At 41.6% G+C, this 16,500-nt stretch overlaps 1 protein-coding gene across 3 annotated transcripts in view; it reads right to left on the bottom strand.

The window, feature by feature from the left end:
- Positions 1 to 16,500, bottom strand: part of TTF2 (transcription termination factor 2) — a 41,957-nt gene that overhangs the window by 3,603 nt on the left and 21,854 nt on the right. For all 3 annotated transcript variants that reach the window (XR_010123688.1, XM_063651499.1, XM_063651505.1), the window contains exons 11-22: positions 14,729 to 14,879; positions 12,417 to 12,522; positions 9,953 to 10,134; positions 8,782 to 8,935; positions 8,396 to 8,487; positions 7,612 to 7,694; positions 7,078 to 7,211; positions 6,128 to 6,298; positions 3,662 to 3,720; positions 2,732 to 2,882; positions 1,604 to 1,686; positions 120 to 194 (exon numbers count right to left, since the gene is read on the bottom strand). Coding sequence is in view for 2 of the 3 variants with exons in the window: in XM_063651499.1 (XP_063507569.1) it covers positions 120 to 194; positions 1,604 to 1,686; positions 2,732 to 2,882; positions 3,662 to 3,720; positions 6,128 to 6,298; positions 7,078 to 7,211; positions 7,612 to 7,694; positions 8,396 to 8,487; positions 8,782 to 8,935; positions 9,953 to 10,134; positions 12,417 to 12,522; positions 14,729 to 14,879 (1,441 nt within the window). In the remaining variant the exon portion in view is untranslated. The remainder of the gene's footprint in view (positions 1 to 119; positions 195 to 1,603; positions 1,687 to 2,731; positions 2,883 to 3,661; positions 3,721 to 6,127; positions 6,299 to 7,077; positions 7,212 to 7,611; positions 7,695 to 8,395; positions 8,488 to 8,781; positions 8,936 to 9,952; positions 10,135 to 12,416; positions 12,523 to 14,728; positions 14,880 to 16,500) is intronic.

The following is a 16,500-nucleotide window of genomic DNA, read 5'->3' on the forward strand; positions in this document are numbered from 1 at the left end:
CATCATCAGTAAAGTCATCACCAAATACTTTAAATTCTATGAAAACACGACCTAAGAAAGAAAGACTTTCACAAAGTACAAGTTGAGAAGGGTCCTGGGTCCTGGGGACCATTACTTACTTGTGTATGACAACATCTTTCTGCTGCCCTACTCGGTAAATTCGGTCACAAGCTTGATCTTCAAGTGATGGATTCCTGTTAGAAGACAGCTAAAGCTCAAAGGAACTGACATACTAGATCAGAAATGGCAAACTATGGACCATGGGCCAAATCCAGCCCACAGCTTGTTTTTGTAGCTAAAAATTATTGTTACAGTTTTAAAGGGATTTAAGAAAAGCAAAGCAAAACAAAACACACACATCATGTGACAGAGAACTATGTGGCCTGAGAAGCCTCAAAGAAAAAAAATCTGTCAACCCCTGTCCTAGGCTATACTGGCCTAAGACAAGCTGGTGCCAGATACCTTCTTGCCTAGTTTCTAGTGAGAAACTAGGGTCAGAGTGTTAATAATAGCTCTTAGCACTATCATCAGTTGACAACTCTAAGTAACAGAGGTGAAACCAAAACTCAGGTCTGGTCTCTAGGTAGCTAGATGTCCTTGGGCAAGTTATTTAACCTCAGTCCTCTAGGCTTCAGATTGCTACTTGGAAATTGAAGGGCCAGCTAATGATCTTGACTAGCTACCTTTTTCAACTTTAATATTCTGTGATTCGATTAAGAAGACTTAATTTGTTTCCTTCTTTATTGATTCCCATTGTAACTCCAAATTAGTTTCTCATCTTACCACTTTAAAATCTTGGATAACATTTCTCTATCTCAGAAAAAAAAAAAAAAAAAGCATGATTCCTAGTATGCTTTCCTCACTCACGTGTATAGAGGAGTCCCAAGTAAGAACTAAACTCATTCTCCTGGAAGATGATAACAGGTTGACCTATTTGTACCAATCTGGGCTGTCTGGAGAATTGGATCAATGACAATCCCCAGCAACAGTGCCTGGTGCAGCAATCCTTGATTGGCATAACTGGAAAACCAGAAACTGGTACTCATTATGAGATTTTCTGTTAGCAACACACTAACTCATTCATTCTGTAGCCACGAAAGATGTGGTTGTACTCCTGGTATTAACACTACATACAATGAATCCAAGGGTGAGGTATTAAGTGTATTTCTAACATAATTAGAAAATCCCTATTCCTTTTCTTTTTGGAGTAATGCTTCTCCCTCTTTTCAAAGGTTGAAATTTCCTTGGACCCCCACAAATATGTCTGGAATACAGTATTCTGGAGAAGTGGTAAAACTGAGCAAGGTTAACTCTTAGCCATGAGGAAAAGCTATGCTCTCTGTTTCCATGGAAACAGATGTTAGATTAACAATAATGTGAATGAACTATTTTGAGTAGTCATTAGGCTTGCTAGCTCAGGAATTCAGGGGAGTCAGCTAGCCCTATACCCTGCTTAGATCTGTATCTATAGACACATACAAAGCAAGGCATCTCCGCAATACGAGCACAGTGATCAACATAAGAAGTCAGTTTTTGCTGCCCCTGTAGCCCACTGGCCTCCTTGCTGTGCTGTGACAACCCAAGACAAATCCGGAATCATTACCAGTGCATGTCCAAAAGAAAGAGGTGATTTCCTCCAGTCAGGTTTAGACCAACACCTCCAGCCAAGAGAGAGATTAGCATTACCTTCAAAAGGAAACACAACATTAACTTTAAACAGACTTGGTCTCGTAACACATCTCGGTCTCAGGTTTTCCACGATCAATACAGATAAGCACTGTGTTCCTATCAAATTTCCTTCTGCTGTTATAAATGTTTTTTTTTAACATTATAATGCTATCTCCCACGTCTCACTTTTGAGAAAATTCTCACATCACATTTTGTGTGTGTGTGAGTCAACCTCAAAAAATTAACTGAGTGCTTGCCAAAACATATAAATACTGTAATTTAGAACCCTGGGGATGGTCAGGTCAATAAACTTTCAATTAACCAGATTATGTTTATTTCATCAGTCCCTACCCCTCCATTGCTACAATAATTCCCCTGCCTATCATTCTACTAATGCTTTCCAAATCCTTATTATCTATAATTAGATGCCTGTGTTCTTTCATTTCCTTCCATATTTCCTCATACCAAAACCCCACCTATCCTTCAAAGCTTGCCTCCTCTACAAAGATTCCCCTCAACCTAACCAGCTCTGCTCTTAATCTCCTTTTAGTCCTCATATTTTATTCTTTTTAGAATATTCGTGCTCTTTAAAAATGTCCCAATACATGTCTAATAAATTCTAAACACTTGGAGGAATCAAGGCTGTAAATATTTTTAAGTTGCCATATCAGAATTCTCTTTGTATGGCTGGGCACAGTGGCTTACGCCTGTAATCCCAGCACTTTGGGAGGCCAAGGCAGGTGGATCACCTGAGGTCAGGAGTTCAAGACCAGCCTGGCCAACATGGTGAAACCTCGTCTCTACTAAAAATACAAAAATTAGCCTGGCTTGGTGGCAGAAGCCTGTAATCCCAGCTACTTGAGAGGCTGAGGCAGGAGAATCGCTTGAACCCGGGAGGCGGAGGTTGCGGTGAGCCGAGATAGCACTATTGCAGTCCAGCCTGGGCAACAAGAGCAAAACTCCATCTCAAAAAAACAAAAACAAAAACCAAACAAACAAAAAGAATTCTCTTTGTATAACTCGGAACAGTTAATTATGCAGCTCTGATGTGACCAGCTTGTACCTGAGGGCCTCTGGAGTGGTTAAATGCCTCTACCAAGTCCATTCTCTGCTTGGGGTTGACAGAGCCATCGATGGTGGCATAAGTCAGTCCATGCTTCTTAAGGTGCAATGCTACAACTTTCAGCATGTTGGTCCACTGAGAGACAATGACACTGGAAAGAAGAATAAAATAAAAAATACCCTAACATGGATTAAACAGACTCATCTGCAGGGCTTTAATGCCCCCATTATTCTTAAGATTAGCTATCAAATGTTGACAAGGAAAGGGCTTCTGCTACCTAAGGGAGAAGGCACACATTTAGGTCATGTCTGAAGATTATAATGCTTCCAGTTATTTCTAGATCCTTTCTACAATTTATTTAGTGCTAAATGAAGTCAGAAAAAAGTGGTAGCTAGAGTAAAGTGATGACTCCAACCTTCTTTTATTTGGGGGCCTAGCGCTCATTCAGAAATCTGTGGTCCTGCACAAAAGGGACACTGACAACTCTTCCTGTGCCAGCCAGAACAAAAGGCTCCTCCCTGCCCCCATGCTGTCTTAATTAGAGTTCTAAATTTTTATATTATTTAATATATACAAATGCAGGTGTATAGCACATATGTCAGGTATAACAAATGAGTCCTTGTATCCAAGTACTCAGCTTAAGAAGAACATTATCAGCACTGCTGGAGCCTCCTCACTCCCTTGCTTTTCTTTACGTGCTTCTCTACTTTTAAACACTTTTTCAGATGCTTAGCTTACCCTGATCCTCTAGGGATGTCCTTTTCAATTTGTACCACAAATATTTTAATTAGAAATCACAGGGAATGTGTGCTATAACCTCAGTGCTTTCTGCTGAGCATGACTCACAGTCCTTGATTTATAACTCTTGGCAATATCAAATTTTCTCATATAATTATGACCAATACTTGGATAATGAGAAAATGCAGTTACCTCTTTTGGGATGCTGAATTTCTTTGAATTGCCTCCAATTCTGCCAACAGAGATGAAATCTGGGAAAAGGTTACATCAACATTGTAAGTTTAAGCAATTCACTTTTCTCCATCTCCTCTCACCTGCCGTGCAAAGCAGTCTCCTAGATGGCGTCTGTGCTCTGGCCTCACCTGTCTCTATTCTAACCTCCTCTCTGCAGCCAGAAAGCTCTTTCTAAAATGTGAGTTTGTCACTTCACCCCTCTGGCTAAAGCCCTTCCATAGCTTCCCACTGAGAATAAAGGCCAAGCTCCTCAAGGCAGCTTGCCGGATCCTTGCTGCTCCAGCCTCTGCTTCTCTGGGTTCGTTTCTCACTATGCCCTCCTCAAACGACACAGCAATCACACCAAAATTCTTCCCATAAATCACACTTTGGCTATCTTGTCCATTCTGTTCCCTCTGCCTAGAACACCCTTTTGTGTCAGCTTAATGTCACTTCTTCTTGGAGGTCCTCCCAACCCCCAAAGTACGGGTTAGGTGCCTACTGCCCAGGTACTATCATAGCACCTTTTGTTTCTATTATCACGGTCCTTGTCATACTATATATTAATTGCTTATTATCTCTTGCTTCCAGGACTTGAGACACTCCAAGGAGGCAAATATTAGGAAAGTAACTTCTCTGTTTCGGCCATGTGTGAGGGGCTGTGAGTACACCCATGGCCAAAACAGAGAAGGTACTCTCCTAATGTTTGCTGAAGAAGAAAGTGAAAGAGCTTTACCCACTTTATGGCCTGCTCCAAATGTTGTTGATAAGGACCTGTCCAGATGGAGGAACAATTGTTAAAGCTTCCGAACAGGCTCCCTGGGTATTCCCCAAGAACCCTTAGGGTGCACTTGAGTCCACAGGGGAGCTGTAAGTAAGAACACGTGGGACATGACTTTGGAGTGCAGCTGGGCTCATTCTTCCCAGCTGCTCATGTGAAAAACCTTTCAAGAGCCTCTAAGGGCCCCAGAGTTCACCCCCAGAATGCTGGAGGAAGAAAACTGGGCTGTAAGTCAATCAGGAGACAAATATACAGAAGTTCTTCTTCTGTCCTCATATGGCTGGACCACTTTGGGACTCAGATTCCTCATCAGTAAAAAGAAGGACTTAGGCCAGATAAATTCTGAGGTGCCCTGAGCTCCCACATTCTAGGATGTCATTACAGTGGTCACCACATGGGGCTGCTTTCCAATCTTAACAAACATTCTGGTGCCTAGGCAGGAAGTGAGTCACAGAACTGTACCATTCAAATTAGCAGACAGAAAAGCAGGTACATCTGTTATTTAGTTAACAATAGAACAGAGACACTGATGTGCCTGGTGTCTTGGCAACTTGAGATTGTGGAAGGCGCTGTGACTCCCACATGAGAAAGCTGGCCATGGTGTTTTGAGAAAACTGCAGCGGGAGGCCTGGATTTATGGCCCACAAGCTGGGGTCAAATTCCAGTAAGAAGCCTCCTTCCCTACTTGAAACAACCGTACGTGGTTTGAACTATTAATGGACATACGTTAAGAAAACTTGTGAATAAATATTACCTGCATTTAATTAAACAAGGAACACAAATGATTAGGAATTTAAGTTTTAGTCCAATAGCTCACTCTGAAGGCACTAGCATGTATGTTCTGGCCACATGGGATGCTCTTCTTATGTTTCTCTCAGCTATCAGTGGTAAAGACCTAGGTAAATGTTTTAAAATTTTAATTAAAAGGCAGCATTCCTTTTAAAAAATAATGCCTTTCCCCTGGAAGTGACCTCCTTTCTAGTTATTAATACACTTTTTAAAAAAAAGCCTTTGAAGAGAGGTTGAGCCCAAGAATGGCAGCTTGAGATGCTAAGAGAGAAACAAGCCCCACTATCATGACAGGCAGGATGATGAAGCACATTCCGAGCCAGCAGACAGGCAGGACTCAGGTTACGGCATATCTCAGCCTTCCTCCAGCAGAATGTTTCTGCCTTAAAAAGCTCTGACAAAAACAGAGCAGAATGACTAATGAAGACAGAAGGCTATGTAGGAAACACTACTCACATGTGGAAGCCTTTCAAAGTCAGAGCAATTGGCGCTCGCATGTATGACACAGTCTCTAGAGTCAAGCCTTTGTTTTCCTTTTAAGCTTTCTCTAAACAAATTGCTCACTTGCATGGGCCCCGTCCCTAGCACAAACCTGGCAAGCTCCCCAGTGACCCATGACAGAAAACCCACTTCAGTGCAGTGCTGGGGTTGTCCCAGATTACTCTCTGAAAGCCCCCTATGTAGTAAGGCTTTAGTGTTATCTGTGAAATAAATGAAGCTTTAAGACTGGAGGGAGAATCTGATCAGCTAGAATTTAATGGCTCTAGCTCTGCTGGCAATTGGCTGTTCCCACTTGGACAAATGAGGTGCTGTCACACTGGAAAATGTGTGAGGAATCAAAGTCTCTCTACTACTACAGAGGAGACAAAAAGTACCTTGGTGCTCTCTCGCGTGTCTTCAAAAAGCTCCATCTTGAAGAAGGTGCCGTTAAGGGAAACAGTAGAAGATGGCTCTGAGTCACGGAGTTCTGACAAGGTCAAAGCACTGAGCTGTTCTTCCAGGGAAAGGACAAGACCTTCACCCTTCAGTTCCATTGGATCCAGGGCCTGAACAGATAAAAAAGGACAGGAGCAGCTGGGAGTCAAGGCAGCAAACCTTGTTACTTGTTGATGATGTTCTGATTGTTTAACACTTCACAGAGCAAAATGTCTTGTAATTTGTCATCAGTAACTCCTCAAGACACCTTGATTAAAGTGTGATCTTGCAAGTTTTTTCAGCAGATTAAAGATAAACCAAATGACGGAACTTTTTAAAGACTTGCCAGGCAGATGACATAATCATTCTATTTTTCCAAGCTAGAATATAATTGAGATATTGACAATCAGAATACATTATTACAGCTCCTGAAATTAATAAAATACTCCTCTTAATTTTGGATGTGCCTCTATCCAATGTAGTGGCAACTTTCCAGTCTATATAACTATCTGAGTTTTTATAACTGGAAACCAAAACCCCAATACTGCCTGAAAGCAGAAAACCCCAATAACTAAATTAGCTTTATGACATTCTGAAGTACCAGAGCATTCAAAAATGGCTTCTTTTTAAACAAAATATCATTTTCTTTTCTTAAACAGTTAATCTAAAACAAAATAAACAACAGAAATACACTATTCTTGATGCCATAGGAATTATCAAGATTAATATGAAATAAAGCAAAATAAACAAGCCCCCTTTTCTCCAACCCACCAAAAAACAAAAATAGAAAAACCAAAACAGCATTTCCTTTGATCAAGCAGACTGGATCTCAGTTGGAGGAGAGTGAAATTGACTTCTCGGGTGGCCCCTCTGGAGCACTATATGACAGCAGGCTGAGGGCTTTTCTTACCGACTTTAGTAAAGAAAGATGACAGCAACACTGGCGGAGTCTCAGCAACTGGGACAGTATATGGACGGTGCTGGATCTCGGTGAGTCGGCTGCCTCCGAGTGTCTAGGCTCCTCGGACCCAAACTCCAGTGCCACTTCCAAGAGGGAAGACAAGCCACAGGATGGTACAGGATTTAAAAGAGAAATATGGAGAGAGCTGGGAACTACATGGGGCTACTTTAACCATGTTTGATCTCAGACTCAATGATATAGTTATAACTCACTTCTATGCCAATTAGGCCAAGTGAAATATCGGTTTTTCCTTATAGAACTACCTGCATTTTAATAAAGCAGATTTAGGAAACAATTAAAAAGAAGTTAAATAAACACCAGATCTCGTGTTCGCAGATCAGTAGATTTTACTCTGGTTTGAGGGTCTTAGTTAAGGTCAAATCTCTGATACCAAGGATTCATAACCTCACGTTTCTGTGTTTTACTGAATCCAAATCCCCATTTTCATCAGTCATATGTATTTATGAGAGTCCTACAGCTTACCTCTACTGAATGGATTATTAGGGCTTCTTCCAGATTGGTTGCCTCTACTTTCATGTCTTTTTAGATAGGATTGCAGAGCTGACCTGCCTCAGATTAAAAAGAAAAAAAAATGCATGTATAATGGTCACTAAGACCTGCTTAACTGTGCCTGCAGTGGGATCTTGACAAATTATAGAAGTGGACTTTTTAAATGATGCCAAGCTCATAAGAAGCAATGGCCAAAGGTAATGCAAATGAAATAGTTATTTAAAAAAAAAAATCTTTTTTTAAAATAAGCTAATAAATATAAGGTGTAACAGAAGAAAAAACATATTTACATTAGAAATGTAAATGAGAGGTACCAAATAGGAGACAGTAAATCTGGAATTCAGGGAAAGATAAGAGTTCAAGAGACAGTGCAAAGAACAGATGACACAAAGGATTACAAAGTCGTCTTTTTAAAGTTCCAGTGAGATGCTGGATGACAGGTCAAACGTCAAAGAGATATCATTATTCAGTACAGCCCCATGAGAACCAGACAGATCCAGTATATGGTGACCACACCCTATGACTTCTATGCAAGGAAGCCAATGAAGAGTAGGTTCAAAATTTTGCCTTCCATGTGTGTATGAGACAGAGGTAAGCTGGGGAGGGGAGAAGGAGAAAAACGGGGTAAAAAAAAGGGAATACAGACATCCAACTAATCAATAATGCCATAAAGTTTGTGGAAATTTGACCTTCAACTCACTCCCAAGAAAAGACAGGAATAAAACAATGTGTGTGAGAAGGTGCTTAATACACACACCTTGATCTTGCAAAAAACACATTGTAAACAGTCTCTTCATCTTCAGAAAGCTTTAAATGGTGCAACTGAAATTTACGCTGGGGCAGTATCACCTGGAAGAATAAAAAGAAAAGCTGGCATGAAGCTATACAAATTAACTGCCTATTACAGAACAAATTCCCCACACTGACACTGCAGACCTAGTCAACCCCTGGAATGCAGCTTCCACCCTTTCTTCAACACAGGACTGCTTCAACATACAGTACAACTGGATTGCTATGACACTAGGCATGGAACTGCAACCTTGGGGCCTCCTGAAGCAAAGCAGATGGCTGTTCAACCCAAGACAAGGACACAGTCGTGTTCCTTCCCGGGCCTCCCCCAGGGACAGGTACAAACTTGATTACCAAAGGTCTGCCAGTAGAGTCCAGCTGGTCTTTTGTTCTCCTCAGCAAAAGGCTCTTGGTTAAAATACTTAACCGTTCTCCTCCTTTCTTTGAGCCATTGTCAACCTGACTCCTCCACAGACTGAACTCATCAAATGGAGAGCAACGGAGAAACCTTTTTTGTTGAGGAAGAAGGGCACAAAGTAGGGAAGGAAAAGTCAGGCAGAATGGAATAAAGGTTCAAAGTAAGATATACGATGAAAAACAAATCAGATTTTCTGTTACACCTGTCATCCAATCACTTTTAAAAGTGAATTTCATAGCAAACCTTTGCTGGACAGATCAAAAGGATGTAAGTCAATAACAAAACCACATTATAAAAATGTGAGTTTTCCTATTAACAATGCCTATGCTGTCACAAGACATATAACCAACAGCTAGAATTTGTTCCTAAAGCTTCAGGAGCTAAGAAAGAAATTTCACATCCTCTTATGGCTGACTCGAATAAAAATAAGTATTTTATTTTTTATTTTTTTCTTTAGAGACTGAGGTCTCGCTCTGTCACCCAGGCTGGAGTGCAGTGGCATAATCATAGCTCACTACAGCCTTGAACTCCTGGGCTCAAGCGATCCTCCTGCCTCAGCCTCTCGAGCAGCTGGGACCACAGGTGCACACCCCTGTGCCTGGCTAATTTTTAAATTTTTTCTAGAGGTGGGGTCTCATTTTACTCCCCTGGCTAATCTTGAACTCCTGGCTTCAAGCAATCCTCCCACATCAGCCTTCCAAAGTGTGGAGATTACAGGTATGACCCACTGCACTCAGCCAAATGGAAATATTTTAAAATCAGCATTCTTTTTTGTTTGCTTCAAATAAATTGTAGTGCTAGCCCTAGACCATATGTTTCAAAGCAGAAGTAGCTGAAAACATTCACTGGATTTAAGAATAATTTAATTCAAGCTGTCCTATATTTTTGCATATATATAAGGGCTGAATGTAATCAAAGTCCTATATCAACAAATCAACAGCTATTTTCTCATAAATATTTATTCTTTTGTCCTTTAAAGGTTGACAGGCTTGCCATCTCCTAAACAAGATAATCTGGCTCATACTAAGGCTTTATTATGAGACATGAAATAATGATGAAGGGATACAGACAGGGTTCATATTTACACAGTCACAAGAAGTTACTCACTTCAGCAGTGAATACATATCCAATAAGTTGTTTTGAATGGGGGTTCCAGTGACAGCCCAACGGGCACAGGCTTGTAGCTTACACACAGCTATGGACGTCTGCACTCGGGGATTCTTAACATTGTGAGCTTCATCCAGTATGATTCGAGCCCAGGCTATTCGAAGCAAAGGTGTTGAGGTGCCCTGGAAGAATCACAAGTGGAATCCAGCCACACTATGGGAAAATGTACCTGTCCTTAAGGACACAAGGAGAAATAGCAGGCAAGCATGGAGGACCCACATTTACCTTTAAATTTGCTTAGCTCAGGTACACTGAAATAAGAATTAAGAAACCCAAGAGTAAAACATCTCAACTGGTTCAAATAAATAAGTTATTTGAGAGTCTCAGTCTTTGAACATAAGATGTCTAAGAGTAAAATGTTTTCAAATTTGAGTTTTTCTTTTTTTTCTTTTTGAGATGGAGTCTCGCTCTGTTGCCCAGTCTCGCTCTGTTGCAGTGAGCGATCTCGGCTCACTGCAAGCTCCGCCTCCCGGCTTCACACCATTCTCCTGCCTCAGCCTCCCGAGCAGCCGGGACCACAGGCGCCCGCCACCACGCCTGGCTAATTTTTTGTATTTTTAGTAGAGATGGGGTTTCATCGTGTTAGCCAGGATGGTCTCGATCTCCTGACCTCGTGATCCTCCCGCCTCGGCCTCCCAAAGTGCTGGGATTACACGCATGAGCCACCGCGCCCAGCCGAGTTTTCTTTTATTCTTTAAATACACACTTAAGCAATGGCTGTAGACCATGACTACACCAGGCATCAAACCTGCAAATTCACTCACTCAATAAAACATTTACTAAATTTTACTAAATTTACTAACAATTTTCCAAAGTCTACTTTTAGATGTGATGCTAAACCAGATATAAAAAACAGTTCCTACCTGCAAAAGCTCAAAATCTAGCAGGGGAGAAAAACAAGTGTAAAGATAATTACAATACAATATAGATATAGTAAGTCCCACTGGCTAGTTCAATACCTGAAGTGGGAATCTGGCTGCTCTTGATGAAACAGCACCTGGCCCATAGCGGATTCTCAACGTCTGCTGAAGAAAAACAGTGCTACAACTTACGTAAGCACAAGGTGCTGGCAGAGGCATTCAACCAAACGGGGGGAAGGTGGGAAGGGAGTGGTCCAGAAAAGATTCTTGGAGCAGGTTTTAAAAAATCAACCTGGGAGAAGGAGTGGAGGCAAAGCGTTTCATTCGGAGGGAGAACAGACACAACACTGTGACAGAGCATGGCGGGAACTACAGATCCCTTGTTATGACTGAGCACGAGGTGCCCCAGGGAGGGGCAGGGTGTCAGAGAGATGAGCGACATACAGGTAGGGCAAGATCATAAACAGCCTAATATGGCCGGGCATGGTGGCTCATGCTTATAATCCCAGCACTTTGGGAGGCCAAGGTGGGTGGATCACTTGAGGTCAGGAATTCGAGACCAGCCTGGCCAACATGGCGAAACCCCATCTCTACTAAAAATACAAAAAATTAGCCAAGCATAGTGGCGGGCACCTGTTATCCCAGCTACTTGGGAAGCTGAGGCAGGAGAATCGCTTGAACCTGGGAGGCAGAGGTTGCAGTGAGCCAAGATCGCACCATGCACTCCATCCTGGGCGACAGAGTGAGACTCTGCCTCAAATAAATAAATAAATAAAGCCTAATACATCATGAAAAGAAATTTAGGGTTTATCCCAAAAGCAATGGAAAACCAGTGAGGAATCTGAAAAGTTCATCATCTGTAAGTCAGAGTTGGTTATAAGCTGGAGAAATGTTCTAGAGATCTCCCCAAATACAGAAACCTGTGAATATCCTGTTGGGCTAAAAGGATAACGTATGGAAAAATGAGTTCTTGGGATGATACTGTATTTTCAGAGTATAATTACATGATAAGGCCTCTACATCACATAACTGAGGCTGCCCTGGACCCCCTAGAAGACCATCAGGTCTTCACAATTGTCACTTAGCCTCTGGCCTTATTATTTGCAACCCTTTTTTTCTGGGAAGTAAAGGGAGGCAGGGAATGATGGCTTAAAATCAAAATACTAGTAGTAAAATACTAGTCTGCACAATAAATATTAAAAATATCATGAGTATATACCCCAAATACTCTAAAATAAAAATAGCAACAAGTAAGGCTTTTATATATTCAGGTGATTATTTATTACCCCCACAAATACAATGTAGTCATCTTTCGTTCTAAAAGGCAGCTGAATCCTGTGGCATAGGTTGATCTTTATCACTGAGGTGGTTGTCTGGAATAAGGGTGACGGGATAGAGGAAAGAACAATTCCTTTCCACATGCGGATCATTTACAGCATTCCTGACCTCCAGGGAGGTCCTCTTGCTACCGTGGAGGCTGAGAAAGACTCCCATTAAACCATCTGTAGCTCCAACTCCACTTCCCTGGCTGCCCCCAGCCTCACCTCCACATTGAGGTTTGCACCTGGGATCTCTGCCTTTTGCTTGCTTGTGGGAATCTCCTTGGCCACGAGGCTATAGGTAGTGATCACAATGTCATATGTAGAGAGGCTGCGTAGACATAACAAAGAAATCAATAAATGGTCCCACTATAGAGGGACAATGAGAGAGGCAGAGTTGATCTTCCAATAAAAATGCCTACACAAATGGAAGGACAAACAGCAGAACTCATTAACTTGTGTCCTTAACACACACACACACACACACACACACACACTTTTGGAGGTAAATTTTACCCACTTGGTTTCCTTATCTCTTACCTCTGATCATTTACCGTCTGTTCACTATAGCTACCACAGCCTCCCTCTTACCATCCAGTGAGTCAGAAAGAAAATTTTCTGGCTGGGATAATATAATGCTTGATATGATCTGGCCAGAACAGAAAGTAGGATAGAGTTGGGAATTAACATTTAATAATGATTTGAGATGGATGACACCAAAGTCCCAGGGGAGAAAGATACCCTCAAAACACTGTTCAGCTTGTGTCAATGGTGCTTTCTTCCCACCACTCTATAATGGATTTGTGAAAATTCACTGATCTAGTTTGACATTAGGATATAAAAATACATGCTGTAAGCTTTCAGTGTATCTTGCTTATACTCGTTAGATATAAGGATTCTTAATGAGAAACACAAATCTTTTTCCAGTGAAGCTTAATATTGTGAGAACTTCAATAAATACTTTATTTTTTGAGACAAAGTAGGGTCTCACTCTACCCTGTCTCAAAAGTAAATAAAATAATAAAATAAAATAAAATAAAGTATTTATTGAAATAAAGTAAAATTCTGCTAATCATAGATCAAGCCAAGTTTACATTAAAAGGGAAAAATTATCACTTATAATTAGCATACTCAGCATCAGAAATGATATAATAGGTGAGTAACCTACCCTGGTCACCCAGACTGGAGTGTAGGGGTGTGATCTTGGCTCACTGCAACCTCCACCTTCCAGGCTCAAGCGATTCTCCCACCTCAGCCTCCCAAGTAAATGGGACTACAAGTGCACACCACCACACCCAGCTAATTTTTGTATTTTTGGTAGAGATGGGTTTCACCATGTTGCCTAGGCTTTTTCTCGAACTCCTGAGCTCAACTGGTCTGCCTGCCTCGGCTTCCCAAAGTGCTTGGATTACAGGCATGAGCCACCATGCCTGGTCCCAAGAGAACCTCAATAAATACTTTTGATAAAAATGATATGCCTAATTCAGAGAGGCAGCAGTGTCTATAAGTTAACCTAGCTTCATATAAAGAAGTATAATTGAGAATGATTCTAATCGGTCAACTAATACATTCTAAATACCAAACAAGTTATGCTCAAAGTACAAATGAAGTGAGATTCAATTTATTTCTAAATAAAACTTTAGAACAAAGGCAGACAACTCACAGTAATCTACGCCAGGGAAGGCCTGCAGGCCTGCCACTGCCGCCCTGATGCCTTTTGCCTGCAGAAGCGACTCTCAGTCATGAGAACTGGCCTGTCATAAGACAGAGGGGCACCAATCTAACAACTTACTCCTGAAAGACTGCTGCCCTGTTCTTTAGGAGATAAAATATCCAAATTAGAGGCTGGGGAGAGAAATTACTTAGAAGCAGAAATAACTCTGTTCATCCTTGACTACAGCAGCCAGTATTCAACCTAGACCTTCACTTCGCAATTAAGAACAGAAAACAATTCCTTTAAAACTAAAAGACAAAGACTAGGACTAAGATTGCCATGTGGGGAGGCATTTTCTTTCCTCCTTCCTAAGCATCCCTCTTCAAGAATTTATACTTAGCTCTAATCATCCTAAATTATTGAGTCTAAGGCATCTTAGATGGTTCATATATAAAAAAGTCATAAAAATATAATCAATCTATAGCAACTAATCATTAGCATTCTATCAAGATGCTCTGTAGAACTGGGCTGGTTCCATTCACACTATGTACACCTGGAATCAGAACTCCAGCAGCCATGAGGGCCTTGCGACACATCTCCTTGACTAGGGGAATGCTGCTGCCACCTGACTGGCAGCTCAGGCATCTCAGGCCTCCTCACAGGGCAGCTTTCGTTGAGGACAATGACAAGGACACAGCAAAAGATCACCAGTAGACCTCAGGATACAAGGCAAAGGCTGTATGGTGACGAGACTGAAGATCTGTCTTTGGCCTTCACAAATACGCATCCTGATTAAGTGAAATCTCAGGGACGGGAGCAAAGGCCCATGGGCCCTTGAGCAGAGGTGCTGAACGCCCCCACAACTGCATATTCCTGCACTTACACTCTGGCACGTGAATCCCGGTTTGGCCCATGGTAGAGATAGACTCTTAGTTTGTTGCTGTTCACCCGTTTCTCCACCTCATTTTTCCAATGATGGATCAGGGAGGCAGGACAGATGATTAATGTTCCATGGGAAGTAAAGTCAGAAGAGTCTTGAGAAGGGAAAAAAATCAGTGCCTGGTTACATTCACCAAATGGCTTTTAACTTTTTTTTTTTTTTTTTAAATATATGGAGACACGGTCTTGCTGTGTTACCCAGGCTGTCTCGAACTCCTAGACTCAAGTGATCCTCCTGCCTTAGCCTCCCACAGTGAAATTACAGGCGTGAGTTATCGTGTTTGACTGGCCTTTAACTTAAAGGCATTACCTCTTCCTCTTGACTGACTTTACTCCTTCAATTAATATGTTTAACCATTGCTCTTATTTCTATACAGAGCCTATAGTGAAATAGGAAATGGAAGAAATGGTCTTTTAAACTGAAACACTTGATTACTTATTTTCTCCGCTAAAAGTACAGGCAGAAAGAGAGGCTAAATAGGGGGAGGAAAGCGGGTGGCACATGACCTCAGTGTGAAAAAGCAAAGTGCTTTCACAGAGTGGCTGGAGGTGAAAGCTAGATCATTTCCTAACTCCTCTTGAGTTGATTCATTATAGAGGCATATGGAGTATTGTTATATTTTCTGAAAAGCATAACTTAATGTACTTCTACCTTAAAATTAAGTACAGAAACCTTTTTTAAAAAATAAGCAAACATTGGTTTGGAACCAAGTAGTGATGGTTTGTTTATACCATGGCCCCTCATCTCTGCGTGTGTGTGCCTGTGCTACTCACACATGCTGCTACTGCACACAGAGGGATACAGGACTCAGCTGCAACAGTGCTTATTAGAGGCCCTGAGACCAGATGCCACAGAATTTTTTTTTTTTTTTTTTTTTTTGGAGACGGAGTTTCGCTCTGTCGCCCGGGCTGGAGTGCAGTGGCGTGATCTCGGCTCACTGCAAGCTCCGCCTCCCAGGTTCACGCCATTCTCCTGCCTCAGCCTCCTGAGTAGCTGGCACTACAGGCGCCTGCCACCATGCTCGGCTAATTTTTTGTATTTTTAGTAGAGACAGGGTTTCACCGCGTTAGTCAGGATGGTCTCGATCTCCTGACCTCGTTATCTGCCCACCTCAGCCTCCCAAAGTGCTGGGATTACAGGCATGAGCCACCGTGCCCGGCCCAGATTTTTAATCTATCTAAGCAACTGAGAACTGTACTTGAATACATGGCAACTTACATGCAGTGTTGTCTATACATAACATATTCAATCTTTAAAGTACTTATAAAGTTATTACTTTTTATTTAATTTTTTTTAAGAGACAGTGTCTTGCTTTCTTGCCCAGGTTGGCCTCAAGCTCCCAGGCTCAAGCGATTCTCCTGCCTCTCCTCCCTCAATTGGGACTACAGGTGCATACCACTGTGCCTGGCTAAAGTTACTACATTTTAAAAACATGTTAAGATAGAAAGTGTCTATAATCTAGGAAGTTCTAGAATTTCAGAAACATGGAAAATATCTTCCACTATAGTGACTAAAATGTGAATTTGTGACAGATCTTCCTTTAAAAAAATTAATTTGAATCTACCCGATAGTTATTTCCCCAATATTTACAAAAACAATAATTATTGGCCAGGCATGGGGGCTTATACCTATAATCCCAGCACTTTGGAAGGCTGAGGCAGGATGATTGCTTGAGCCCAGTTGTTTGAGACCAGCCAGACAACATGGTGAGATCC

This window comes from Pongo pygmaeus, chromosome 1 (assembly GCF_028885625.2).
Source record: "Pongo pygmaeus isolate AG05252 chromosome 1, NHGRI_mPonPyg2-v2.0_pri, whole genome shotgun sequence".
Classification (NCBI taxonomy): domain Eukaryota; kingdom Metazoa; phylum Chordata; class Mammalia; order Primates; family Hominidae; genus Pongo; species Pongo pygmaeus.